The 27,921-nt window shown below is 43.6% G+C and overlaps 1 protein-coding gene across 1 annotated transcript in view; it reads left to right on the top strand.

Annotated features, from left to right (window-relative positions):
* Positions 1-27,921, top strand: part of CAPG (capping actin protein, gelsolin like) — a 55,502-nt gene that overhangs the window by 12,521 nt on the left and 15,060 nt on the right. The window contains exons 3-6 of the mRNA XM_077454755.1: positions 1,146-1,315; positions 14,931-15,085; positions 22,316-22,480; positions 27,008-27,157. Coding sequence (XP_077310881.1) covers positions 1,146-1,315; positions 14,931-15,085; positions 22,316-22,480; positions 27,008-27,157 — 640 coding nt within the window. The remainder of the gene's footprint in view (positions 1-1,145; positions 1,316-14,930; positions 15,086-22,315; positions 22,481-27,007; positions 27,158-27,921) is intronic.

The following is a 27,921-nucleotide window of genomic DNA, read 5'->3' as shown; positions in this document are numbered from 1 at the left end:
AGCTTACACAGGGGCCATGCTCCACCTGTAAGCTGAGCTTTGGCCTCCCCCCCCCCCCCCCTCCATGCCTAACTAACCACTGAGTTAATTGTAGAAAAAAATAATCTAAAAGCCCAAACTGCTAATCTAAATCAATGGTCACATGATGCACCAACTTTGGCTGTCCATGTTAATGGCTAGGTGATTTGGACACTTTCTATTGGATGTCCAGCAGTGAGGTCCTCCTAGGATCCAGAAGACTGCAGATAATTGGCAATTACGCCAACTTGGAAAGACTGTTCTAAATCTATGTGAATCGATCACCTATTAAATCTACAATTGCTTTATTTGAAGTCTTCGGTAAACTGCAATCCATTTCAACTTATCTATGTGTCCCTAATATAAAAAGTAATTCTCACAATAATACAATCACTTACATGAACCCTTTAAAGCTTTACCTCCCACGAAACAAAGTTCAATCCACCCAAAAAATAAATATATAGTATATTTCAGTGTTTTATGGATGCTGGGGAGTTAAACTACTTGGCGGTTTCTTCTATTTCTTGGGAATTGGTAAGTTCTCTTTGCTGACTTCCCAGCTATGCATACTCCCTGTATTTATTATTAGGGATTCCCATCATCCTTGCTGGGAATATCCAGCATTGGGGTTCTCCCAGGATCCAGAAGACTGCAGAGAATTGACAATTACTTAGACTGTAAATTGATAGGCTATTAAAGTTCAGTCCGTCCAAAAATAATATGTACAGTATATTTCAGTGTTTGGTGGATGCTGGAGACTTAAACCACTTGGCAGTTTCTTCTATCTCTTGGGGATTGGTAAGTTCTCTTTGCTGAGTTCCCAGCTTTGCACACTCACTGTGCTTATTATAAGGGATGCCCAACATCCTTGCTGGGTTTCTATCATTATTTTTTATTCTAGCAAATGTAACAGGAGCGGGAACACACAAAAGTGGGCGGGAATACCCAGAATTCCCAGGAGGACAGTTGGGAATTATGGCAGGGATTTGAGAGTAGGTAGGCATGATGAGACAAAAAGCCATTATAAAAATATGCTATGTTCATTATATCTAATTAAAAGTCACATTTTCATTTTGGAATGGACCATACTTAAGTCTTTGCCATTTAAATTGTTTCTTCTACTGCAGAGATCTTTGTTTCCCTAAATCCATTTCGGAACAGGGACTCCACGTTTTCCGCATTGAAAAAATGAAGCTCATCTCGGTGCCAGAGGAGAGTCATGGTGTATTTCACTCTGGGGACACCTACTTGCTGGTTCTCAATTCACCCGAAGGCAACAGCATCTATGTCTGGAATGGTAAGGCTCAGAGAGACAGAGTAAGGGAAAATGGGAAGAATGTGCCTAGTGCTTGCTTTTAAAGTCACAGCTTAACAAATATTCTCCAATAATTAATTTTCTTCCTGGCTATAGCCACCAATTGGATTTTTCTTTAGATTTCTTTGAAAATGTATTTTTGCTAAACTTTTCATGAACATGCCATGTGTATGGTGGGGAAAGCATAAAAAAGGTACTTAATGGTGTCTTAGCAAGCCACAGCCTAACTTGCATTTCTCTTTCAACAAAGTTGCTTTAAGATGCAGTGATTTGTAGCGTTACTATTTTTGGTTGTATAGATAATCTTTTTGCATGTTTACTATAGTGTTCCATGATAGAATAATCAAATGATCACACATGTGACACCTGCCACTTTCGTACCTTAAAGATTCATTGTTTGCCAACTTATATGTGTAATTTGCAAGCATTTTGTCTTTGAGAAAATCTTTCATGTTTAGAGAACTTTTTTGGAGTCTAGCAATTACTATTTTTAGTGCCTTTTTTCCACTATGATTAGAAAGGTGACTGAATTTCCATTGTTAATCACCCAAATAAGGATGAGCTTCGTGTTCGAGTCGAACATACGTTCGACTCGAACTCGACTCGACTCGAACATCGGCTGTTCGCCCGTTCGGCGAATTCCAAACATTATGGGCCGTTCACGCCAAATTCGTGTGGCGCTCATGGCCCACAATGCACTGTGCCATCGCAGTGCATTGCTGGCTCATGATTGGCCAAGCATGCACTGTGACCCCGCATACTTGGCCAATCACAGCGCCGGCAGCGAGGAGAGCCATGATTGGCCACAAGCAGGATGCCTATGGCCAATCATAGCTCAGGCTGTGTAGTACACGCCCCACACTATATAAGGCCGCCAGCGCGGCAGCCTTGTGTAGTGTGTTGGCGTCTGTAGGAGTTAGTGGGTGTTCTGTGTACCTTCAACACAGTATACACCGATCGTTATCGGGCGATTTTTCGTTCTTGCTCTTCTGTAGTGGTTGTTGTCTGCGTGCCCTGACCGCAGTATACACCGCTATATTCACCTATATAGCTAGCTATATTTCTCTTTTTTAATAGAGCTTGCAGTCAGTGGTAGGAGATTGTGCGTCCCTCTGAACCCAGTATACACCGCTATATCCACCTATACAGCTACCTATCTTGCTTGTTTTAAATGGAGCTTGCAGTCAGTGGTAGGAGATTCTGCGTGCTGTCTGCGTGCTCTGAACCCAGTATACACCGCTATATCCATCTATATAGCTAGCTATCTTGCTCGTTTTAAATGGAGCTTGCAGTCAGTGGTAGGAGATTGTGCGTGCTCTGAACCCAGTATACACCACTTTATCCATCTATATAGCTAGCTATCTTGCTCGTTTTAAATAGAGCTTGCAGTCAGTGGTAGGAGATTCTGCGTTCTCTGAACCCAGTATACACCGCTATATCCATCTATATAGCTAGCTATCTTGCTCCATTTAAATAGAGCTTGCAGTCAGTTGTAGGAGATTGTGCGTGCTGTCTGCGTGCTCTGAACCCAGTATACACCGTTATATCCACCTACATAGCTCTTCTCTAATTGAGCCATCTGCCATCTGCAGGAGTTAGTGATTGTTGTGTGTGCCTCCAGCACAATATACACTACCCAATTGCTGGTTTTCCCAACTCCCTTCAGGACATTACCATGTCTGGAAGGCCAGCAAGGAGAGGCAGACAGGCGCGAGCTGATAAAAGAGAGCAAGCAGGCTCTGTGTCTAGAGACAACAGTGCTGGTCGTGGACGCGGTGCATCGTCATCATCAGCACTTTTCGGCAGCTGGACATGTTGAGCCGCAACATGCCAATGACTTGGTAGAGTGGATGACCAAGCCCTCTTCATCCTCCTCATCCTCTCTCACCCAGGCTCAGGGTACTAGCAAAGCAGCTGCCAACGCATCGTCTTCCCTCCTCTCAATGTTATCATCAGTGACTCCTTCCCTAGACCCACCACGTTCTTCTGAGGAGTCTACTGAACGCTTTGAGCACAGTGTTGGGTACATGCTCCAGGAGGATGCCCAGTGTTTTGTAGGCTCTAATGATGATACTCAGCTAGAGGAAGGCAGTAGCGTGAATGCAGAGAGAGGGGATGCTCAAGAAGGACAGCAATCTGGCAGTCATGTTCCACAAGCTGCAGCATACTGCCAGGTTTGCTCCAGCGATGAAGAGGGAGGGGGTGATGAGGGCACTGACTCAACGTGGTTGCCTGGTAGGAGAGAGGAGGAGGAGGAGGCACATGTCCAACGAGGCAGGATGCCCTCCGGGGGCCAGCTTAGGGGCAGCACACAGACTGAATCACACCGCAGAGCTCCGTCTGTGCAGGGTGCTGCCTCTGTGCGTTATTCTAAAAGTTCTTTGGTGTGGGCCTTTTTTGAGATGAGTGCATCAGATCACACCGCTGCTATTTGCAACATATGTCTCAAGTGTATCTCGCGTGGCCAAAATATCAGCCGCTTGGGCACCACATGCTTGACCAGACATATGTTGACCTGCCATGCAGCTCGTTGGCAAGCGTACCTCAAAGACCCACACCAAAGAACAAAGCGGACCTCTCCTTGCTGCTCATCAGCTGGGATCTCCAACCCCACTAGACCTTCAGTCCTCTCTGAAACCTGCTCTGAGAGGAATGAAGGTGTACAATTAGGTGTGTCACAGCCAAGTGCTTCCGGGCACTCTACTAGCAGTACACCCATGTCCGATTATAGCAGGCAAATGTCCCTGCCCCAGCTGCTGGACCGGCGAAAGAAGTTCACTCCCAGCCATCCACATGCCCGGCGGTTGAATGCTAGCTTGGCTAAATTGCTAGCACTTCAACTGCTGCCTTTTCAGTTGGAAGACTGGGCCCCCTTCCGTGAGTTTGTACAATGTGCGGTTCCTCAGTGGCAGGTCCCCGAACGCCACTTTTTCTCACGGAAGGCGATTCCGGCTCTCTACCGGCATGTGGAAGGCAATGTCCTTGCCTCGCTGAACAGGGCGGTCAGCGGTAAGGTGCATATTAATGCTGACTCATGGTCCAGCAGGCATGGACAGGGACGTTACCTGTCTTTCACGGCCCATTGGATCACTCTTCTGGCAGCTGGGAAGGATGCAGGACAAGATGCAGTAGTGTTGGAGGTTGTTCCGCCACCACGCCTCCAAAATGCTACTATTGGTTGTGACACACCTCTCTCCTCCACCCCCTCCTCTTCTTCTTCCTCCATGGCCTCTTCCAGTGTTCTGTCCTCAGAACCAGCGGTGCTCCGTAGGCGTTCCAGGGGCTACGCAAGTACGCAGGCAAAACAATGCCATGCCGTGCTTGCGCTGGTTTGTTTGGGGGACAGGAGCCACACTGGGGCGGATGTTTTGTCAGCTCTGCAGGAGCAGGCCGAGAGGTGTTTGACGCCACGCCAGCTTAAGCCAGGAATGGTGGTTTGCGACAATGGCACCAACCTCCTCTCCGCCCTCCGACAGGGACAACTGGCCCATGTGCCCTGTTTGGCTCACGTCCTTAACCTGGTGGTGCAGCGGTTCTTGGGCAGGTGCCCGGGCTTACAGGATGTCCTGAAGCAGGCCAGGAAAGTCTGTGTGCATTTCCGCCGATCATTTAATGCCTGTGTTCGGCTGGCTGAGCTCCAAAAGGAGTTGAACCTGCCCAAGAACCGCCTTATATGTGACATGCCCACCAGGTGAAACTCAACGTTGGCCATGCTGCAGCGGCTGCACACGCAGCAGAGGGCCTTCAATGAGTACCTGTGTGACTACGGCACCAGGACAGGGTCAGGGGAGCTTGTTTTTTTCTCACCACGCCAGTGGGGCATGATCAGGGATGCATGCACTGTCCTATCACCGTTTGAGGAGGCCACAAGGATGGTGAGCAGTGACAGTGCATGCATCGGTGACACTGTACCTCTTGTCCACCTCTTGGAGCATACGCTGCGTGGAATAATGGACAGCACACTTTAGGCAGAACAGAGGCAGGAAGAGGAGGATTTCCTTGCCTCTCAAGGCCCCCTTTATCCAGACAGTGTTCCTGCTGTGCCACCCATCACACAGGAAGAGGATGAGGAGGAGGAGGAGGAGGAGGAGGAGGATGATTGTGTCAGCATGGAGGTGGAGGCTGGCACCCAGGTTGTAGGGATGATTTACAGTCCCAAGAAACCCGTGGACTTGTACGTGGCTGGGAGGAGGTAGCTGCAGATCATGTTGTCCCAGAGGACTCCGGACAGAATGCCTCAGCTAACCTACGCTGCATGGCCTCCCTGATCCTGCAAAGCCTGCGGAAAAATCCTCGTATTCTTTGGATCAAGGAGAGGGACCATTACTGGCTGGCCACTCTCCTTGATCCACGGTACAAGGGCAAGGTTGCCGACCTTATCTTGCCGTCGCAGAGGGAGCAGAGGATGAGACATCTCCGGGGGGCCTTGCAGAAAGGTCTGTGCAACGCGTTCCCAGAGACTGGGCGGTTACAAACTCCTGGTCCTGGACAACGTGTTGCTGAGGCATCGGTCAGAAGGAGCGGTGGAGAAGGTGGCCGTCTGACCGATGCCTTCAGACAATTTTTTAGTCCGCAGCCCCAAGGTATGATCGGTTCCAGCAACCATCGCCAGCGTCTGATTTACATGGTGCAGGAATACCTAGGGGCAAGGTCAGACTTGGACACCTTTCCCATCGAAAATCCTCTGGCTTACTGGGTCTTGAGGATGGATCACTGGCCAGAGCTTGCACAGTATGCAATTGAGCTACTGGCCTGTCCTGCATCCAGCGTTCTTTCGGAACGCACCTTCAGTGCTGCTGGTGGCTTTGTTACCGATCACAGGGTGCGCCTGTCCACCGAATCAATTGATCGACTGACCTTCATCAAGATGAATCAGTCTTAGATCACCCACAGCTACCAAGCACCTGAAGCTGATGTAACCAAATAATTTTTTTTTAAATATCACATCCCTTCAAGACTGCCTATGCTGATGCTAAGTGACTGTACTGTTATGTTGATTGTCTATCCTCTTCCTCCTCCGATGATATGTTGGAAGAACATTTTTGGTTCTGGGTGATGCCATCAGCATGTTTAACAGGGGCGTTTAATTACAATTTTTGATGCAATGCTTTGCAGCAGGGCTAATTCCTGCACTAAAACTAGAGTATATGGGAGAGGTTGCAGTGTCGTGGCACCAGCACCAGTGCCTAAGGCCCAATTTTTCTGCCCCTGTTTAACAGGGGCATTTAATTAAAATTTTTGATGCAATGCTTTGCAGCAGGGCTAATTCCTGCACTAAAACTAGAGTATGTGGGAGAGGTTGCAGTGTCATGGCACCAGCACCAGTGCCTAAGGCCCAATTTTTCTGCCCCTGTTTAACAGGGACATGTAATTACAATTCTTGATATAATATTTCACAGGAGGGCCCGTTCCTGTGCCCACCCAGAGTAACTGTGAGGACTTATAGTGGTGTGGCACCAGCACCACAACCACCAAAGGTCAATTTTTCTACCACTGTTCAACAATGGCATGTAATTACAATTTTTTATATAATCGTTCACAGCAGGGCGCTCCAGCGCCCACCAAGAGTCACTTTGAGGGCTTACAATGTTGTGGCAAAACCATTTCTGCAGAGCATATAGGGCAGGCCCCTACTTTCAAACATCCAACTTACAAACATCTCCTACTTGCAAACGGAAGGAGACCACAGCAAGTGAGATGAAAAAAGACGGACGGCAAAACAAATTATACAGGGGTGATAACCCTTCCCTATGTTTTCCAAAAAGCTTAAAAATCGTTTTTTTGACTGGAGCTACACTTTAAAAATTTACCAGTTGAAAATTACAAACAGATTCAACTTAACACAACAAATCTACACAGTCCCTGTCTTGTTGCACCGCCTGTATACTGCTGTTCTGAGTAGATAGGGCCTGGGGGCTACATGTATTTCCTTTTTTTAATATGGGTACGGGGTTCCCCATAATATCCGTACTAGACCCAAAGGGGCTGGTAATGGGCAGGGGGGCTACCCATGCCATTTTTCTCAATGATTTTCATCCATATTGCCAGAACCAGATATAACATTAAAACCGCAAGCAGTTTTAAATGACGTTATTTCCGTTAAATGTCATTTTGTGCAGGGACTGTTCTAAACACGGGAAACACGTAGCACTTCACAGGCATACTATAGACACCCCCCAGGCACGATATTTAAAGGAATATTTCACTTTTTTTTTCACTTTAATCGTCATTAAAATCAGTGCTCCCGCCAAAACGGCCGTTTTTAAAACTTTTTTTGCATTGACCCATGTCCCCTGGGGCAGGAGCCAGGTCCCCAAACCCTTTTTAGGACAGTATCTTGCATATTAGCCGTTAAAATTAGCACTTTTAATTTCGAATGTTCGAGTCCCATAGACTTCAATGGGGTTCCAACGTTCGTACGAATTTGGGGTCCGTTCGAAAGTTCTGGTGCGAACCGAACCGGGGGGGGGGGTTCGGCTCATCCCTACACCTAAATGCTGAAGTGTGATCTCATGCTACATGCACACAGTTAAGCTGCCCATAAGTGGATATATATTTTGATCCAACTATGGGCAGGCTGGTTGTACATAAGTTCATCTCTCAATCGACTTCTGTACAACCAGCCTGTCTGAGCAAAAAAAAAAAAACATTATATTCTGACAGTAGGGATCTCTACCTGCTGTCAGAATACAGTAGCTCTGCCCACCAACATCCGGTGTGTTGGTGGGGAAAATCAAATAATTTTTTCCATTTAACCATTCACAATTGCATCAACTATGGCCTGCCTAACGCAGCCATGACTATTTGGGAGTAGCAACAGATTTCTCTGTAGAAAATTCATCCAAACCTGTTTTTATTTTTTGTTTTGTTTTGGGTGAGCTATCATAAAGTTAATGTTCTAATATACATAGTCAGTCTGTTTGGAAAAGTCCATCTAGCTCAACCAACAAAAGGGGAACAAAAATAAAATAAAAATATAATAAAAGACAAACAAATCCAATTCCTATACCTACAGTTGATCCAGAGGAAAGCAAAAAAAAAAAAAGCAAAGCGCGAACCAATTTGCTTCAGCAGGGGAAAAAAATCATTCCTGATCAAGAGGCAATCTGATATTCCCTAGATCAACTTTACCTATAAATTTTAGTAGCCAGGTGTATTGTACTTTCAGAAAAAAATCCAGGCCTTTTTTTTTTTTAAAGTGGTTGTAAACCCTTACAACACACTTTGACCTACAGGTTAGCCTAGATTAAAGCTTACCTGTAGGTCCAAGAAATATCTCCTAAACCTACACGGTTTAGGAGATATTTGCCGAAAGACAGGCACCACTGTCTACGGCGCATGCGCCGTAGACAGCGGCGCACTGGGCGTGGCACCCGTCAACGGCAATATGCCGCACGTGGCGGCTCCCGTGCGCATGCGCGGGAGTGACGTCATCGCGGCAAAGCCGAATGACAGCGGCGGATCGGCGAGACCCACCGAGAAGATGGATGCGCTGGACTACAGCGGACAGCGGTGACTTCGTTGGCTCCTGTGTCAGGTAAGTTACACATAATGGGCTACTATGCGATGCATAGTAGTCCATTATGCTTTACCTTTGCAGGGAATGAAAGAGGAAGTAAACCCATCAGGGTTAACTTCCTCTTTAATACAAGAAAGAAAGCTCGCTTTAGAAACTGCAGCTTGGCCTTGCATGCTATTATTAGGCTTATGATCTACCAAAACAGATTCTTCCCCACCATTGATTCCCTCAGTTGTACTCCTCCCAGTATGTGAGATGCATACATATTCTTAGCCCCTAAGTGCATAACTTTACATTTTTCAACATTAAACCTCATCTGCCACATAGTCGCCCAATTAGACAGAGCATTGAGGTCGGCTTGTAAGTTGGAGACATCCTGTAAGGACATTATTTCACTGCATAGCTTGGTGTCATCTGCAAAGACGGAAATGGTACTTTTAATCCCAGACCGTCACCCGATGTCATTTATGAATATATTAAAAAGTAAGGGTCCCAACACTGAACTTTGGGGTACACCACTGATAATCTTAGACCATTCAGAGTATAAATCATTAACCACTACTCTCTGAATTCAATATTTTAGCCAGATTTCTATCCATTTACAAACTGATTTTTTTTAGTTACCTCCTCACAAAAAGAAATCACATTTGTTTGACAACTTATGTCTTTCATGAATCCATGCTGTCTGCTAAAAACATTTTTTTCCAGCAAGAACTCATCTACCGTATATACTCGAGTATAGGCCGACCCGAATATAAGCCGAGGCCCCCAATTTACCCCCAAAAAAACTGGCAAACTTATTGACTTGTGTATAAGCCGAGGGTGAGACATGCCTGTCCATCCCTGTGTGTGTGTCCGTCCATCCCTGTGTGTCCGTCCATCCCTGTGTGTCCGTCCATCCATCCCTGTGTGTGTGTGTGTCCATCCATCCATCCATCCCTGTGTGTGTGTGTGTCCATCCATCCATCCATCCCTGTGTGTGTGTGTGTCCATCCATCCCTGTGTGTGTGTGTCTCCATCCATCCATCCATCCCTGTGTGTGTGTGTGTCCATCCATCCATCCATCCCTGTGTGTGTGTGTGTCCATCCATCCATCCATCCCTGTGTGTGTGTGTCTCCATCCATCCATCCATCCCTGTGTGTGTGTGTCTCCATCCATCCATCCCTGTGTGTGTGTGTCTCCATCCATCCATCCCTGTGTGTGTGTGTATCCATCCATCCCTGTGTGTGTGTGTCTCCATCCATCCATCCCTGTGTGTGTGTGTCCATGTGTGTGTGTGTGTGTGTGTGTGTGTGTGTCCAGCCTACCTGTGTCCCGAGCCTGTGTCCCGAGCCTCCGTCCCGTGCCTTGCCTCCTTGCCTCCGTCCCGTGCCGTGCCTTGCCTCTGTCCCGTGTCGTGCCTTGCCTCCGTCCCGTCCCGTGCCGTGCCTTGCCTTGCCTCCGTCCCGTGCCTTGCCAGGATCGCCGCTCTTCGTCGGCGCCTCGGCGGCCATTCTAAAATTCAAAAGCCGCGCCTCCGCCTTCGCCTGTGATAGGCGGAACACTGAATTTCCCAGCAGCCTGTGTTCCGCCTATCACGGACATCGTCTCATCCTCGTCCGTAGTACGAGGATGAGCGGATGTCCTTGATAGGCGGAACACTGACTGCTGGGAAATTCAGTGTTCCGCCTATCACAGGCGAAGGCGGAGGCGGAGGCGCGGCTTTTGAATTTTAGAATGTCCGCTGTCTGTCTGCTCGACACGCTGATCGAGCAGGCAGACAGCGATGACTCGAGTATAAGCCGAGGGGGGCACTTTCAGCCTCAAAAAAGAGGCTGAAAATCTCGGCTTATACTCGAGTATATACGGTATGTGGTCTTTTTATGATACTCTTCAGTATCTTCTCGACTATACTACTATTAAGTTATTAAACTAACAGGTCTATAGTTACTTGGTCAAGACTTTGAACCCTTTTTTTTTAAATATAGGCACCACATTTGCCTTACACGAATCCAGTGGTAATATTCCAGTCGTTAAAGAGTCCCTGGGAGACCTATAAGGGTGATTAAAACTAGGACAAATATATTTAAAGAGAGCTTCTTTACCAGGGGTTTTAAGGATATCAATGTAGGAATGAAATGAAAGAGGTCACATAGTCTTATTTTATTGTCTTGTCTACTCTTTAATATGAGGACACCTTTTATATTTTCATAATATGGGGACACCATAAGGAACTCTCCTGCGGCCTCTGTCTCTTTTTTTTTTTCCTCCTTACCTTTGGAGGTACCCCAGTTATTTAGTGATCGATAGAGAAATATACACATATATATAATATGTGTGTGTGTGTGTGTGTGTGTGTGTGTGTGTGTGTGTGTGTGTGTGTGTGTGTGTGTGTGTGTGTGTGTGTGTGTGTGTGTGTGTGTGTGTATGTATATGTGTGTATATATATATATATATATATATATATATATATATATATATATAGTGCCTTGCGAAAGTATTCGGCCCCCTTGAACTTTTCAACCTTTTGCCACATTTCAGGCTTCAAACATAAAGATATAAAATGTTTACTTTTTGTGAAGAATCACCAATTGTGAAGTGGAACGAAATCTATTGGATATTTTAAACTTTTTTAGCAAATAAAAAACTGAAAAGTGGTGCGTGCAAAATTATTCGGCCCCTTTACTTTCAGTGCAGCAAACTCACTCCAGAAGTTCAGCGAGGATCTCTGAATGATCCAATGTTGTCCTAAATGACTGATGGTGATAAATAGAATCCACCTGTGTGTAATCAAGTCTCTGTATAAATGCACCTGCTCTGTGATAGTCTCAGGGTTCTGTTGAAAGCGCAGAGAGCATCATGAAGACCAAGGAACACACCAGGCAGGTCCGTAATACTATTGTGGAGAAGTTTAAAGCTGGATTTGGATACAAAAAGATTTCCCAAGCTTTAAACATCCCGCAAGCGATCATTTTGAAATGGAAGGAGTATCAGACCACTGCAAATCTACCAAGACCTGGCCGTCCCTCTAAACTTTCAGCTCAGACAAGGAGAAGACTGATCAGAGATGCAGCCAAGAGGCCCATGATCACTCTGGATGAACTGCAGAGAACTACAGCTGAGGTGGGAGAGTCTGTCCATAGGACAACAATCAGTCGTACACTGCACAATTCTGGTATTTATGGAAGAGTGGCAAGAAGAAAGCCATTTCTCAAAGATATCCATAAAAAGTCTCGTCTAAAGTTTGCCACAAGCCACCTGGGAGACACACCAAACATGTGGAAGAAGGTGCTCTGGTCAGATGAAATCAAAATCAAACTTTTTGCCCACAATGCAAAACGATATGTTTGGCGTAAAAGCAACAGAGCTCATCACCCTCAACACACCATCCCCACTGTCAAACATGGTGGTGGCAGCATCATGGTTTGGGCCTGCTTTTCTTCAGCAGGGACAGGGAAGATGGTTAAAATTGAGGGGAAGATGGATGCAGCCAAATACAGGACCATTCTGGATGAAAACCTGTTGGAGTCTGCAAAAGACCTGAAACTGGGACGGAGATTTATCTTCCAACAAGACAATGATTCCAAACATACAGCAAAATCTACAAAGGAATGGTTCACAAATAAATGTATCCAGGTGTTAGAATGGCCAAGTCAAAGTCCAGACCTGAATCCAATTGAGAATCTGTAGAAAGAGCTGAAAACTGCTGTTCACAAACGCTCTCCATCCAACCTCACTGAGCTCGAGCTGTTTTGCAAGGAAGAATGGGCAAGAATTTCAGTCTCTCGATGTGCAAAACTGATAGAGACATACCCCAAGCGACTTGCAGCTGTAATCGCAGCAAAAGGTGGCTCTACAAAGTATTAACGCAAGGGGGCCGAATAATTTTGCACGCCCCACTTTTCATTTTTTTATTAGTTAAAAAAGTTTCAAAAATCCAATAGATTTCGTTCCACTTCACAATTGTGTCCCACTTGTTGGTGATTCTTCACAAAAAATAAAAATGTTATATCTTTATGTTTGAAGCCTGAAATGTGGCAAAAGGTTGAAAAGTTCAAGGGGGTCGAATACTTTCGCAAGGCACTGTATATATATATATATATATATATATATATATATATAATATATGTATAATTAAATCCTGTGTGGTAAATGCATGGTTGATAATTGTAATATATGTGGATGTGTGGAGTAGGAATGTAATTTCATTGTGAATTTGTTTTTTAAACAGACAATATATCTTATCCTTAAAATTAGAAAGGATGGCTTTGAACTGACAAAGCTCAATTCTTTTAGGGCCCATGGGTGTATGCCATCTAGTCCAGGTGCTTTATCCACCTTTATTTTTCCCTAAATATTTCTGGACCATAACTATTTTACCACTTGCCTACAGGACACTTGCACCCCCTTCCTGCCCAGGCCATTTTTCAGCTTTCAGCGCTGTCGCACTTTGATTGACAATTGCGCGGTCATGCTTCACTGTACCCAAATGAAATCACTAATGGACACCGGTGGCACTTGTGGGCGCTGGTGGGCAATGGTGGGTATTGATTGCTGGTACTGGTGGCACTATAATGTAATTAGCGGAATCTCCTGCGAGGAGATTCCGCTAATTGGCTCTTTTCGCCACACACTCTGTCAGTGTGAGGTAAGGAGCGCTGATTACTGGCATCTCTATGTATAGATGTGACAGGCTGTGATTGCACACATCCAATCACATAGTTAAAGAGCCGCTAGGACGCGGTGCGGCTGCATGCCCCCGCGGGCATGTGAGAGCGGCCGTTCTGGGATGCCGTCATATGGTGGCGTCCCAGAACGAGAGCCGTACCGCCCCACCGTCATTTGACGTTGGGCGGGCAGAAAGTGGTTAAGCCACTTTGGATCATTTGGGGCTGTGTCAATATTATCCCCATTATGGACATAAGCTCCTCCATGCTCCTTTGCATACACAAAGCTTAAGAAGGTATTTAAAAAAATTGCCTTCTCTTTGCCCCCATTCACCCATAATTCAGATTATTTTGTAAAGGGCCTACATGCTCAGAGCTGACCTTTTTACTATTAATATATTTGAAGAATTTTTGGGGGTTTGTCCTATCTTTTGCAATCTGTCATTTTATTTAGAATTTTTGTGGCCTTAATTTCCTTTTTACATATCCTTTTATATTCTTTGTAACATTTAAATGATAGTGTTCCTTCATTTTTAAAAGCTCTTTTCCTATTATTTATAGTCTTTTTAACTTTGGCTGTTATCCACATAGGTTTTATTTTTACCCTTTTAAACTTCTTGCCCAAGGGAATATACTTTGCAGTGTGTTCACATAGTCTTTTTGAAGAATTACCATTTCTGTTCTGTGTTCATCGATGCCATTATTCCCTCCCAGTCTAAGTCTTGGAGAGCAGCCCTCATCCTTGGAAAATTTGCTCTTTTAAAATTGTGTTTTTATATTTCCAGTATGAGCTTGTTGCTTACAGTTTACATTAAATGAAATGAAGTTATGGTCACTGCTACCCAGATGTTCTTTTTATATGACCATTAGCAATAAGCTCCGTATGATTTGAGATTACTAGGTCCCACAGAACATCATTCCTAGTTGGGGCCTCTATGAATTGTACCATAAGACTTGTAATAGGTTTATACAAAATATTGCAAGGAGATGAGTCTTCACCTCCTCATTACCCTGGGTGACCTATAACAAACTCCAATGATTACCTTTTGTAATACGCACACCCATGTACAGTTCACCCATTCTGTTTCAGCCTCATCACACTCTCCATCAACTAGGTGCTCAGTCACACTCGCTTTGAGATCACTTTTCACATACCACCCCCCCCCCCCCCTCCACTTTACCATGTCTTTCCAAAAGAGAGCATAGCCAGTAATATTAATAGCCCAGGCATGTAAAGAATGAAGCCAAGATTCAGCAATACCAGTTAAATCATAGTCCTCTGCATGTACCAAAGCTTCCAACTCACCTATTTTGCTTGGCAGACTTCTGGCATTGGTGAACAAACATTTTAATGCATTGTCACATTTTGCACACGTAAAATGAACTTCTGCTTCATCACGCTTCTTAACGCTTGGTTTTGTCCACATACAGGAAATGGAACGACGGTTGATGAAAAGGCAGCTGGAGCAATCTACAGCTCTCAGCTTCACATGTATATGGGTGAGAAGCCTACTCAGAATCACGAGACACAGGGACACGAAAGTGTAGAGTTCATGTCTTTATTCCCACGGGGGGTGACGTATTTGGTAAGTAAGGACTTTTGTTTGTTCAAGTATCTCTTGGGGTTTATTGAAACTCAGTCTTTGGTACACTATGATTTATTAGCGTAGCACACTCCTAGGTAGAGTTGGGCAAACCGTTCGAGCCGAGTAAAAGTTTGGCCCAAACAGCGCATTTTCACCTGCAGAGTGTACCACAATGCACTGCAATCTAATCCCTGATTGGGCAAAGCTTTGCCCAATCAGGCACAGTGAATACCTGGTTGTTGATCATGCCTCCCTATATGAATGAGTATGGGGTATATTGTACCCCTACCCATTCACCAAAAAATTTGTCTAAAAACACACACACACACACACACACACAGTTTTTGACAATTCATTTATTAAAAATAAAAAACAATGTCCCCTAATGTAGACCCATTGTCAATCATGGACCCGCGAGGAAGGCTAACCAGTCAATGACATCACATGGGGCGGTACCACCAGATGACCCCACCCCTTATTTAGGAAAAGTCAGACAGTGGAGCGGGCAGGCAGCAGTTAGCTTTTGTTGCGGGGGTGTCGTGATTGACGATGGATCTAGATCTTTGGACATTGTTTTGTTTTTTTAAATAATGGAATTGTCAAAAACTGTGTGTGTTTTTATTCCCTTTTGACACTTTTTTTTTGGTGAATGGGTAGGGGTACAATGTATCCCATACTAATTTACATAGGGGGGAATCTGGGGCCCTCTTGTTAAAGGGGGCTCCAGATTTTGATAAGCCTCCTGCCCACAGATCCCCCACAACCACACGCCTGGGTTGTCTTGGCACCCTCCACCATGTTAAGGGCATGCGGCCTGGTATGGTTCGGGGGGGGGGGGGCGCTCACTCATTGTTGCCCCCCCCTTTACTGGCCTGCATGCTCGGATAAGGGTCTGGTATGGATTTTGGGAGGACCCATGCCGTTTTTATTTTGCTGTGGGGTTACCCTCAAAATCCATACCATGCCATTTTTTTTAAGCTTTTTGCTATTGCCGGCAATTTAAATATGTGTTTTTTCTTTATAAATGTCAGTTTTTCTGCAGCAGGTTCTATACAAGGTACAGATGCACCACTTTTCAGGCAGACTAAGGGGACTATACTTAAGGGCATTTGTCATTTTTATTTTTGTTACTTTAAGCATTTTGAAAATTGCTGCTCCTGTAAAATTTTTAAAATCTTCTTTTTTTTTTTGCATTGATGCTTGTCCCACAGACCAGTACCCGGGCCCCCATACCCTTTTTATGGCCAATAACTTGCATATAAGCCTTCAAAATGGGCAATTTTGATTTGTCAAGTTTGGGTTCCATAGGCTAATAGAGTTCAGAGTTTGGGTCGCAACTTTTGAGATGTTCGAGAGTTCTGGCGCGAACCGGGGTGGTGTTCGGCCCAACTCTACTCCTAGGTAGGTGCGAGGATAAAAGTAGAATAGTTTTAAATTTTTCTGCTTAACAGAGAGACAGCTACAGTGCCTTGCAAATGTATTCACCCCCTTGGCTTTTTACCTATTTTGTCAATTGACAATTATCCCATCTTGTGCTCTAAGTCAGCTCAGGGTTCACACAAAGAGGACAATGGCTAGTGTTCTTAGAGCTTTGTCCAGGATTGCCCACTACTTTACTATGGGACATTGCTCAGTTCTGCTGCTGTTGTGAAGAAGTCTTTGCCTTCTGCAAGGACTTCAGCCAAGTTTGACTAGGAAATGAAGTTAGAGTCCTCAATGTGAATGGTTCAATTTTGAAGTTTCCCACTATATTTACTCTTTTTATGGCCAATAGGTTCTCCAATAAAACAACAAAAACAAAACCCCTACATAGACTGGTCACTCGAGCAGAAGTGGGTGTGCACCTGGCTGTGTGAAGCTACCTTGTGCCTGGCTGCAGGGAAAAAGTGGGAAACATACTAGGGGCTCCTCCGAGGATAGTGCTACATTATATTGAAGCTTACCAATTGTTAGATGTGATGGCTGCATTGGTTTTTCTTTTTTAGGCTTTATTTCCTCTAATTTCATTGGTGATCCAGCAAGTAAATCTGCTCCTTTTCAAAAGAGCAAGCTCTTTCGCAGATGTATCAGTAACGGGGATGATACAAACCATTTACTACTGACAGGGGTGCTTACATAGATCGGCTTTTATTTTTATCCCAAAAGGAAAAAACTGTTTGTTGCCACCGATTATAAAGTATTAGCTGGAGTTTGGCTTCAAATTGTTAGTGTATCTAAATCTGCTAGTACAGCCAACACTCCACTTCCCCCCAGACTGGCAATGCTGCTATCCTAATATGCCCCCTGTGCTCCTTCATCCAGAGGGGAGGCACTGTAATACAGGAGGTATGTTACCGGCATTGGTATGAGCAGCCTATTGCATTAGGGTGTGCACCCCAAAGCTCAAACACGTGTGTGTGTGTGTGTGTGTGTGTGTGTGTCACACACCCCCTTTTATAAATAAATGTAAATAAACATTTTAAAATGTATTAAAACATGGACAGTGTCAGTAGTATGGTGGATTTTATCAATTGGCAGAGGGCAGTGTCAGTAGAGCAGTGGATGGTGTCATGAGAGCAGAGATTGGTATCAGTAGTGTTTTTTTTTTTTTTGTTTTATTATTATTATTAATTAATTTCATAATATTTTTACTTTTTTTTGTTTAAAATGTATTTTTAGGAGCCCTGTTGGGGGGTGGGGGGGACAAGGATTCTCTATTCCCTTCTCTGTAGCCTCAGCTACCCTGCACAGTGAAGGGATGGGAGGTGCTCTGTGCTGAACTTCCTGTTCATTCACAAACTGAAGCATATTAAACAGTTCGCTATACTTCAGTTCTGAATGAACACAGTGAGTGATTACTACCAATCACTCACTGTGTTCATTCAGAAAAGTAAGGGTCGGTAAATTACATATTTACTGGCTCCATCCTGAAGCAGGCAGAGCTTCGGAGGGGACACTAGGGCCCCAGGTAGCAGGAGGAATCTGCACCCCCATGGGGTGATTAGGGTGTGCCCAGGCACACCCCTGAACACACCTATTTTTACTGGCCAGATCACCAGGTGAAAAACAGAGGGAAATAGCCTAAGAAAAGAAAACTAATGCAACTATCACATTTATTGATTGGTAAGCTTCAATATATTACATTTTTGGTTTTGGGTTTAATACTGCTTTGAGGATGTATCCTGCATACAAAAAGTGAATTGAGCTTGCCATGTGTCACACTAAATTGAATACATTCTACAGCATTGGCTCACATTCACACTGCAGCCACCATTCATCTCATTGACTATCTATAGCTTTCTTGGGTTAAATTCTGTATGAGCACTAAGCTGGCATATTCTAGCCTAAAACACTGTCATAGGGCTCATGCACCTGGATGGACTGTATACCAGGCAGAAGCATACTTGTGTACTATGGAGTCACAGGAGTTTGCGTGCAGCTGTGTCCAGCAGCCTGTAAAATGCTGTCTGGTTGCAGGCAGGGGTGGCATTTTGAAACCTTTTATTCTACAAAAAGGTTTGTTACTGACAATTACTTGTGTGAGTGTGAGCTGTAACTGCCAGCCTTGCCGCCAAAGCTGGTCATTGCCTATGCTTGCTATACAGAAATTTGGCCCTGTGGGACCCTGTATGAACATCCCTGCCTCCCATCTTTTTAAGTTTTGATAGGACCAATCAGATGCCCAAATCTAGCAATAAGGCTATGGTTTACACTATAATATATAGTAGGTAGTTGGATGAATATGGGTGAAATTTGGACAGATTGGAGACCTGGTCTAACAGATGCATTTGTCTTTGGGTGGAGGTCACCACGTAAATACATAGAACATTATTTCTGTTGAGTACTCTTAGGAACCATTCATTTGGGTTATTAGAACTTATCATTTGGATTACAGAAAAACATATCTATAAAAGGGATGCTTTTTAATTTTCTGACTTTCTGAACCACAACACACAGACCAAGTTTAAAATCTGAAAGCAGCCTAGAGGAGCACCACAAAGAACGGGGAACCTTCATGGGGTTCATGCCTATTTGGATGGATAGTCTAAACTGCCAGAACTATGCAACAAAGTGATAAATATTAGGATATATAATGAACTCTCAAAGGGGCCAGACCTTCTACCCAACTACTAAAGACCAATACACACCAGCAGTTTTAGAGAAATATGTATGCAGAATTTACAAATCTTTTTGGAGCTGCTACCAAATTAATTGTGCAATAGCCCTTAGAAGGAAAAACTGTTTGTAACATCTCATCCACAGTGTAGTAATCATATATTCTTTAGCCTATATATACTGTTTTTGGGCACTCTCAGAAGACTTGCTGCTATAGCTGGGTACACGCTATAAGAAAATCAGACAAATAATCGTCTGCTTTTCCACGAATGGTCATACGATGAAACCAAGACGGGTACTAATGGTACAACAAAGGCAAAATTTTCCTGTACATTGAGCAAAGTTCTAAACTCAACACTTTCGTGTTTTCCCCTAATTATTATGAGCTGAACTTAAAGATCTATGACTTTTTTATGTACACAAAAGGCCTATTTTGCTCAAATAATATTCACAAATCTGTCTAAATCTGTAAGTGAGCACTTCTCCTTTGCCGAGATAATCCATCCACCTCACAGGTATGGCATATCAAGATGCTGATTAAACAACATGATTACTGCACAGGTGTGCCTTAGGCTGGCCACAATAAAAGGCCACTGTAAAATGTGCAGTTTTATCACATAGCAATATATTACATTATATATTACAATATATGCCACAGATGTCACAAGTTTTGAGGGAGAGTGCAATTGGCATACTGACTGCAGGAATGTCCACCAGAGCTGTTGCCCTTGAATTTAATGTTCATTTCTCTACCATAAGCCATCTCCAAAGGTCCAGATAATTTGGCAGTACATCCAACCAGCCTCACAACTGCAGACCACATGTAACCACACCACCCAGGACCTCCACATCCAGCATCTTCACCTCCAAGATTGTCTGAGACCAGCCACCCGGACAGCTGCTGCAACAATCGGTTTGCATAACCAAAGAATTTCTGCATAAACTGTCATAAACCATCTCAGGGAAGCTCATCTGCATGCTCATGGTCCTCATCGGGGTCTCGATCTGACTGCAGTTTGTCGTCGTAACCAACTTGAGTGGGAAAATGCTCACATTCAATGGCATCTGGCACTTTGAAGAGGTGTTCTCTTCACGGATGAATTCCGGTTTTCACTGTACAGGGTAGATGGCAGACAGCGTGTATGGCATTGTGTGAGTGAGCAGTTTGCTGATTTCAACATTGTGGATCGAGAGGCCCATGGTGGCGGTGGGGTAATGGTATGGGCAGGCGTATGCTAATGACAACAAACAAAGGTGCATTTTATTGATGCCATTTTGAATGCACAGAGATACTGTGATGAGATCCTGAGGCCCATTGCTGTGCCATTCATTCACAACCATCACATGATATTGCAGCATGATAATGCATGGTCCTGTGTTACAATGTATCTGTACACAATTCCTGGAAGCTGAAAACATCCCAGTTCTTGCATGGCCAGCATACTCATCGGACATGTCACCCATTGAGCATGTTTGGGATGCTCTGGATTGGTGTATACGACAGCATGTTCCAGCTCCTGCCAATATCCAGCAACTTCACACAGCCATTGAAGAGGAACGGACCAACATTCCACAGGCCACAATCAACAACCTGATCAACTCTATGCGAAGGAGATGTGCTGCACTGCTTGAAGCATTAAATGGTGGTCACACCAGATACTGAATGATTTTCATTGATTTTGCGTTCAGCTCATGATAAATTGGGGCAAACGCAAAAGTGTTTTTCGTTTTTATAATTTTACTCAGTGTAGTTACATGGTAGTGTAGATTAGGAAGAAATGTAATGTGTGTGTGTGACCTTTTTGTAGCCAGCCTTTTAAGGGCCATATGTTCGGTGTGTTGCGGAGTTTTTGTTCTCTTTCATTAGATCATTTTGTAGATACATTAAAAAATATATATATATTTACGTGTGTGTCTGTGTGTATGTATGTATGTATGTGTGTGTATGTATATATATATATATTACACTTGGATTCCAAATCCAACAATGGACTCGTTCCTGATGACAAATTATATCAATTTCTATAGTTGTACTTGGTGTACTGGCCATATAGAAGCAACTTCAAAAGAAGAAAAGAAGCTGAGCATACAGTGTAAAAAAAAGAAAAAAAGAAAAAATGGCTATTGTTCTACATAATACGATTAAACTTTCCTGTTTACAAAATTGATGCATCTTTTTCTGGGTTGTACTTTGTTTCCGATCATGTGCAGTCTTTCCCATTCACTTTTTCCTGTATAAATATTGTACATATTAAAGTACACCCCTGATGAGTACAAACCCTGATGAGTTTACTTCCTCTTTCATTCCCTGCAAAGGCAAAGCACAATGGACTACTATGCATCGCATAGTAGCCCATTATGTGTCACTTACCTGACACAGGAGCCAGCGAAGTCACCACTGTCCCCTGTAGTTCCGAGCGTCCATCTTCTTGGTGGGTCTCCCTGGGTCTCGCTGTTCCGGCGCTGTGATTCGCCGGAGCAGCGATGATGTCACTGCCACGCATGCGCACGGGTGCCGAGACGCGCGGCATCGACGATGCCACGCTCAGTGCGCCTGCGCGACGCTGTCTACGGCGCATGCGCCGTAGACAGCGGTGCCCGTCTTCGGGCAAATATCTCCTAAACCGTATAGGTTTGGGAGACATTTCTTGGACCTACAGGTAAGCCTTAATCTAGGCTTACCTGTAGGTCAAAGTGATTTGTAAGGGTTTACAACCACTTTAAGCAAAAAATTTTAGTTCTGTTCACTAGCAAGTAAAATTCTCTAGCTTGTCCCTTTGGTAATTTTCATCTGAACAATCGGAATTGGCTATCAAAAGTAGCGTACACACTATACGAAAATCGAACCTTCATTCTAATAATGCGGTTTTTGCTTTTTTGTCAATTTTTTTTATAGTGTGTACCCAGTTCCTTCTACCCCCAATGTCTAATGCTTGTGTCCCTTTTTGAGTATTGATGGATAAAACTGCAAGAGAATATGGAAGAACGCCCATTGAAAAGTTAGCAAAACAGTGCTACTTACATTACTAACCCCAAACAATCTGCTGAGTGTTTTTCATGTTTTCCTATTCAACTCCTTTTAAACCTTTTTTTTTTCCCAGCCTTTCACTGTTACTTTTTATGCTTTTATCACAGGAAGGAGGGGTCTCCTCAGGTTTCCAGCGTGCAGAAAAGGACCAAGAGACCCCTACCCACCATCTTTACCATGTGAGCGGTCGCAAACACATTCGTGCAATTGAGACAGACCTAACATGGGACAGCTTCAACACAGGCGACTGCTTCATCCTGGACACAGTAAAGGTATTATTTATTTATTTATTTATTTTGCAGGAGGAAGTCTAGTTCAACTGAAAGTCCTTTCAATAGGGAAAACTTTGAAGTCACTAAACAGTACCAAAATGTATACCTCCTGTCCTGGTAATGGGAGGGTAGCTGATTGCACTTTCTCACTGGTTATGTTACATAGTTAGTAAGGTTGAATAAAGACACCAGTCCATCCAGTTCAAGAAAAGGCATGATGAGAAGGAAAAGAGGTCTTCACGTTCTTCCTGTCAGAGGCATTGGACACCATAAAGGCGGTTGCAGTGTGGGGGGGGGTTTGGCTTTTGTCCCTCCCTTGATGTCTTTAACTAAAAAAGTTCCAATTCCAAAGCTGCCCATACATTAGTAGAATTGCGCATTCTTAGAATGTTAATTCTTGCCATCATTAAGTCAACTGATTATTTTTTTCAAACCCCTTCCAAGTTAGTTTAGATCTGCTATTTGCATGTAATCCCAGACCTATTATAGAGGTTTCATTACAATATGTATGATTTTTCCTGAACAAAAACAACATTCACAGTTAGCATTTTGGTCATTTGAGAAGCATTTTTTATCCTGCTCCTTCAAATTTTTGTCATCACTACAGATGAAAAAGAATATCTGTTTGACCCTGGATGTATTCTGAAACTGAAATTTTTTTTTTACAAAATTTTACTAATGTACAGAAAGCTTAAGAAATCTAAGACAGAGTTTTCCTCCAAGATCTCTTATCAAGTGGAGGACTGTGCTGGGGGTCAATTGTCACTCTTTTTGGCTTGTACTAATAAGCTTTGTTGGGCTGGCAGTCCAGAGAGGAGATCCTTTACAAACCAGACATTGATTAAAGTAGGACCCAAAGTAAGTGGACGTTATATAGCTACAGTCTGACTTATTGTTCAGACCTATGATCACAGTGCCTGTCAGAGTCTTCCAGCACCGACTTCCTTTTCTGCTCTAAGCTATAATGCAATCAAATGCCAAGAGCCTTTAATGAAAGTGATTCTGGAAGATGTGTGTTGCATCTGAAGAGGAACAGAGGGATGTGGTTTTAAAAGAGGAACTGTCATACCCTCTAAAAGAGGGACTTTTTAGGAGCTATGGTTTAAGGTATGAAAGTGGCCATGGACCTTTAGATAGCAGGTGTTCAAGCACAATTTATCCATCAGGAGAGGGCCTTTTCTTCATGAATAAATTATATCAGTTCAAGTAACCCAGGCATTCATGTTTATGATAAAGAAGAGGATATAGAACAGGGGTCATAAAACTATGGCCCTCCAGTTGTTCAGGAACTACAATTCCCATCATGCCTTGCCATATCTGTGAATGTCAGAGTTTTACAATGATTCATGGGATATGTAGTTTCGCAACAGCTGGGGGGCCGCAGTTTGAAGATCCCTAAAAGAATAGAGAATAAATCAATAGTACATGTCTTAACTTTCTGAAATGATAAAGAGAAGTTTTTTGTTTTTTTTAGCACATAGTATCAAGGGCAAAGAACTGTTCCTGCCATGGCCCTGGTTAGATGAAGCACAAAGATCTAAAGTGATTCGCTAAATCATATACTATTTCTTACCTCCTATTTTTCTTTTATCTTGGCTTTTCTAGATGGCAGATGTAGGAATATTGAGGTTGGATAAAAATCTAGTGCAGCAAAACACTTGTGGTAGTAAAATAGTACATGATGTATATAAATGTATAAATTCGACAACTGAGACTGTGTACAAGTGACAGGGGGATTTGGTCTCAAAAAAGGAACGGCCCTTCCAAATGAGGGACAGTTGGGAGAAATGCAATAGTGCTTGGACTGAGATTTCAGACTTCTCTGTTTGAACTTTCCCTATATGATTGATTGAGCTAGGCTTCTCGGTAGACCTCTTAAGTTATAGAGTGACATGACTAGCTAGCCTAGCTTCAAATTTTGATGACTACTGCTAGTTAAATTCTTACACACCCAAACCTCCCCACCTTTTCCTTGTATATTTGCAACTCCCATATTTGTCAAAACCCACCCAGAGCTGAAGTCCATCTCCAGCCAACTTGCTTCCATCTCGTTGTGTGCTGGGATATAAGTCATAGCATGCATGCTTTTGTTTGTGCCAATACACTAATTGTGTGGAACAGTACATGTGTCCTATATGAGCTTGTATTGTTAGAGGTGAAAAAATGTAATTCCAGGTGTGGTGACCAGTTGAGAAGACATTTGCTGGTGCCATAAAATCCAAACAAAAAAAATGTCCAGATTTGGCAGCAATTATCTTATACCAGCAAGAATTGACAATAAATGTCTGATGTCAGGTTCACATATGACCAGCATGCTCATCGCATGTGACGTGGTTTAGTGAAACTTTTGCTGCTTCTCTCCTAGGCTGTCCTCATCCTCCTCAGCTGGACAGTGTACTTAGCTCTTCTCTATTGTCTGAAGTCGATCCTTTCACTTTCTCTCCCTTTCTACAATATGCAAGCCAGGTAATAATTTTTTGTGTTCCATCCTTTCCCTTCCATATTTCACCTTTTACTCAAAGGTAGGCTTAACAGGAAGTGGCCAGGTCACACAATACGAATGCCATAGCATATTTGCAATTGAAATGCATTTCCACCCCATTCTGTTTTCTAGTTTTGAATATAGCTAGGGAGGGTTAGAATGTCATTTGCCAGTGCGGATTCTACCAGTGACAACCGGTGATCCAGCACTGCATTCTCTGGCCAAACTGATCACCTCTTTGTGACATCATGATGCTACAGTTTTCTTATCCTGAAAGGGCTCTACTGCTGGACAACCAATATGAAATGTCCACATCACTCAAGGAGTGATGTGAACACCTGAAGCGGGGCAAAAAATAGGGAAGAAGATAGAAGAGAAGGGTCCTGGCTTGTCACTTGACTAAATATTTGAGGCATAAAGTTTAGCTAAAGTCTAGCTAAATGCAAAAACCTTTTTTCGTTTTCATGGAAAAGAAAATTGCAAAAAAAAAAATATATATACCTGGAGGTGTTCTGTACACCGAATTTATACAGAGCGCCCCCCAGAAACATAATTTCCTGCTTGTGTGATTGGCTCACCAATTTTCCCGATAAGATACAAGTCAGATTTCAGGCAACCTCTTCAACAAAATGTCATTTTTGGCAATATACTCACAATAGGAAATCATGTCTAAAGGGATGCAGACCCTGAACTTTCCTCATTAGAGCCCTGCAGGTGCAGTAGTTGATTGATAATTATGAAACCACTCCCATACAGATTCACTCTGCAAATGACAAACAGGGATTTCTTCAGAATAACAAAAGGTAAGAATCTTCAACAAAGTTTGTTAAAATCCTTGCTATGCACACAAATCACCCAGAGGGGAATGTTTTTTCTCAACAAACGTGAAGTTACTCTTTAAAGAATATCTGTACTGAAATAAACATGGAGGCTGTCCTTGCTTATTGACTTCTGAAAATGCTAGTTGCCTGATGCTCCCTAGCTTTAGTAGCTTGAGAAAAATTAAGATGGGGAAAGTTAGAGTATATTCATAATACCTAAACTGAATATTTTCATAATTTAGTAACTTTGAAAATACTAAAGCCATTTATTCAACAGGACAGCCCAGAGACTAGTATATTGTAAAAGGAGAGGTCAGCATCAGTAGGCTCAATATTTCTTCCCTGCAGGTTTCCCTTCATTCAGGCAGGCCAGTGGGTGTTGCATTTGCAGTAAAGCTTAAAGTTTAGAACATTTTATCCACAATGCTGCTGTCCTCTGCTGCTGGAACCCTTTTTACTGCATATTTAAATTTAAATTTAAACTCTTTTATTTGGTTATTAAAGAGGAAACTTAGCCAGCTTCAGTTATAGGTGAATACCAGCCCGTTGAATTCGCTTTTATTACATCAGTTTTGGGACCTATACTGCACAACAAGGTAAAACGAAACATCAGAGTAGTTGCTAGTGGCAATGACGAATTTGTTCCTTCCATTTTGATCTTGTGCAGCCCCAAATATATTAGTTCCATAGGTGAATCACTGTATATATACTGGACAATGGAAAAGTTGATTATTTGTTCTAACTCATGTTATGACTATTTAGAACAGTGGTCTCCAAACTCCAGTCTGGGGGCTGGATGCAGCCCTTTGCTTGCCTTTATCCTGTCCTTGGGGCACTATTCATCCCATTGTTGGGAGTCACTATTCTGTCAATTGACATCAACAATGAGGCAACATTTCTGCCACTGATGCCAACAGTGGGGCATTATTCCTTACAATTATACCAGGGATGGAGCACTATTCTTCCCACTGATGCAAACAATGGGGCACTATTCCTCCCACTGATAGCAATGATGGGGGACTATTCCTCCCCTAATACTAAATGTAACAATGTTTTTTCCCACTGATGCCAGAAAAATGTCCCCTTCTGCTGGCCACAGTCCAGCCCTCCAAGAGTATGAAGGACAATAAACTGGTCCTTTGTTTAGAGAGTTTGGAGACCCGATTTTAGAAGAATAAAAGGAATGCATTAAGATTACTAAAATATCTTTCCTCACCAATTCAGATTATCTATGTCTGGTCTGGATCTCAGTCAAACATGATGGAGAAGAACCGTGCAAGAGATTTGGCCTATCAAATACGAGACAGTGAAAGACGTGGCGCTGCAAAAGTGGAAATTTTACAGGAAGGGGAAGAACCTGAGGAAATGGTTCAGGTACATTTCTCTGTCTTAAACTTATACTGGAGGACAATGGCAGCTGTTACCCGCGACACCTCAAACGCCCCTATCCCCGCCCCCCCCATGCTGTCTGCCAGTCGGTCCACTGGCACTTACCCCATCTAGGCAGTGGGGATCGGGCATCCGAGGATTGGCGGGGATTGGGAGACCAGCGGCTCTTCTCCTCACTTCCACCGTGCTTCTCCTCCCCACCTCCTAGATGTTCAATAGGAGCACTTGTCCTTTCAGCCAATCGGGTGATGGATATCAGACCTTGCTTCCCGATTGGCCAGGAGGAGATCCAGTGTTACAACAATGAATATTGTTTCGCTGTTGCAACACACCTGGGTGGGCTTCACATGCAATGCTTTGCGCCCCGAGCCCACCCTATTTTGAAGCCTATTAGAGCCTCTGGCTCTAATCGGTGCTTCAAAAAACGCACCCCCGCCATAGGAATTAATTCGGCCTGAAAGGGGCCGAAAGCATGGATGGGGGGCAGCGCCCATGCGCCCACATTAGATGGGCTGCCCTTGCAAGAGGACTTATTAGAACACCCAATCTAGCTGGGCAACAGGACACCATCTGACTACTGTTTGCATGTTCTCCCTAGGCTTATGTGGGATTTGTTTGTGTATTATGGTTTCTTCCCACACACCAGAGACCTGCTGGAAGGTTAATTGGATCCCATCTAAATTGGCCCTATCACTGTATGTGTGCATATGTATTTAAAATAGGGATCTTAGACTGTTATCTCCTTGAGG

Source organism: Lithobates pipiens, unplaced genomic scaffold (genome assembly GCF_037356315.1).
Source record: "Lithobates pipiens isolate NorthernLeopardFrog02 unplaced genomic scaffold, aLitPip1_a1.2 Scaffold_25, whole genome shotgun sequence".
NCBI lineage: Eukaryota > Metazoa > Chordata > Amphibia > Anura > Ranidae > Lithobates > Lithobates pipiens.
This window is presented reverse-complemented; position numbering and strand designations above follow the sequence as displayed.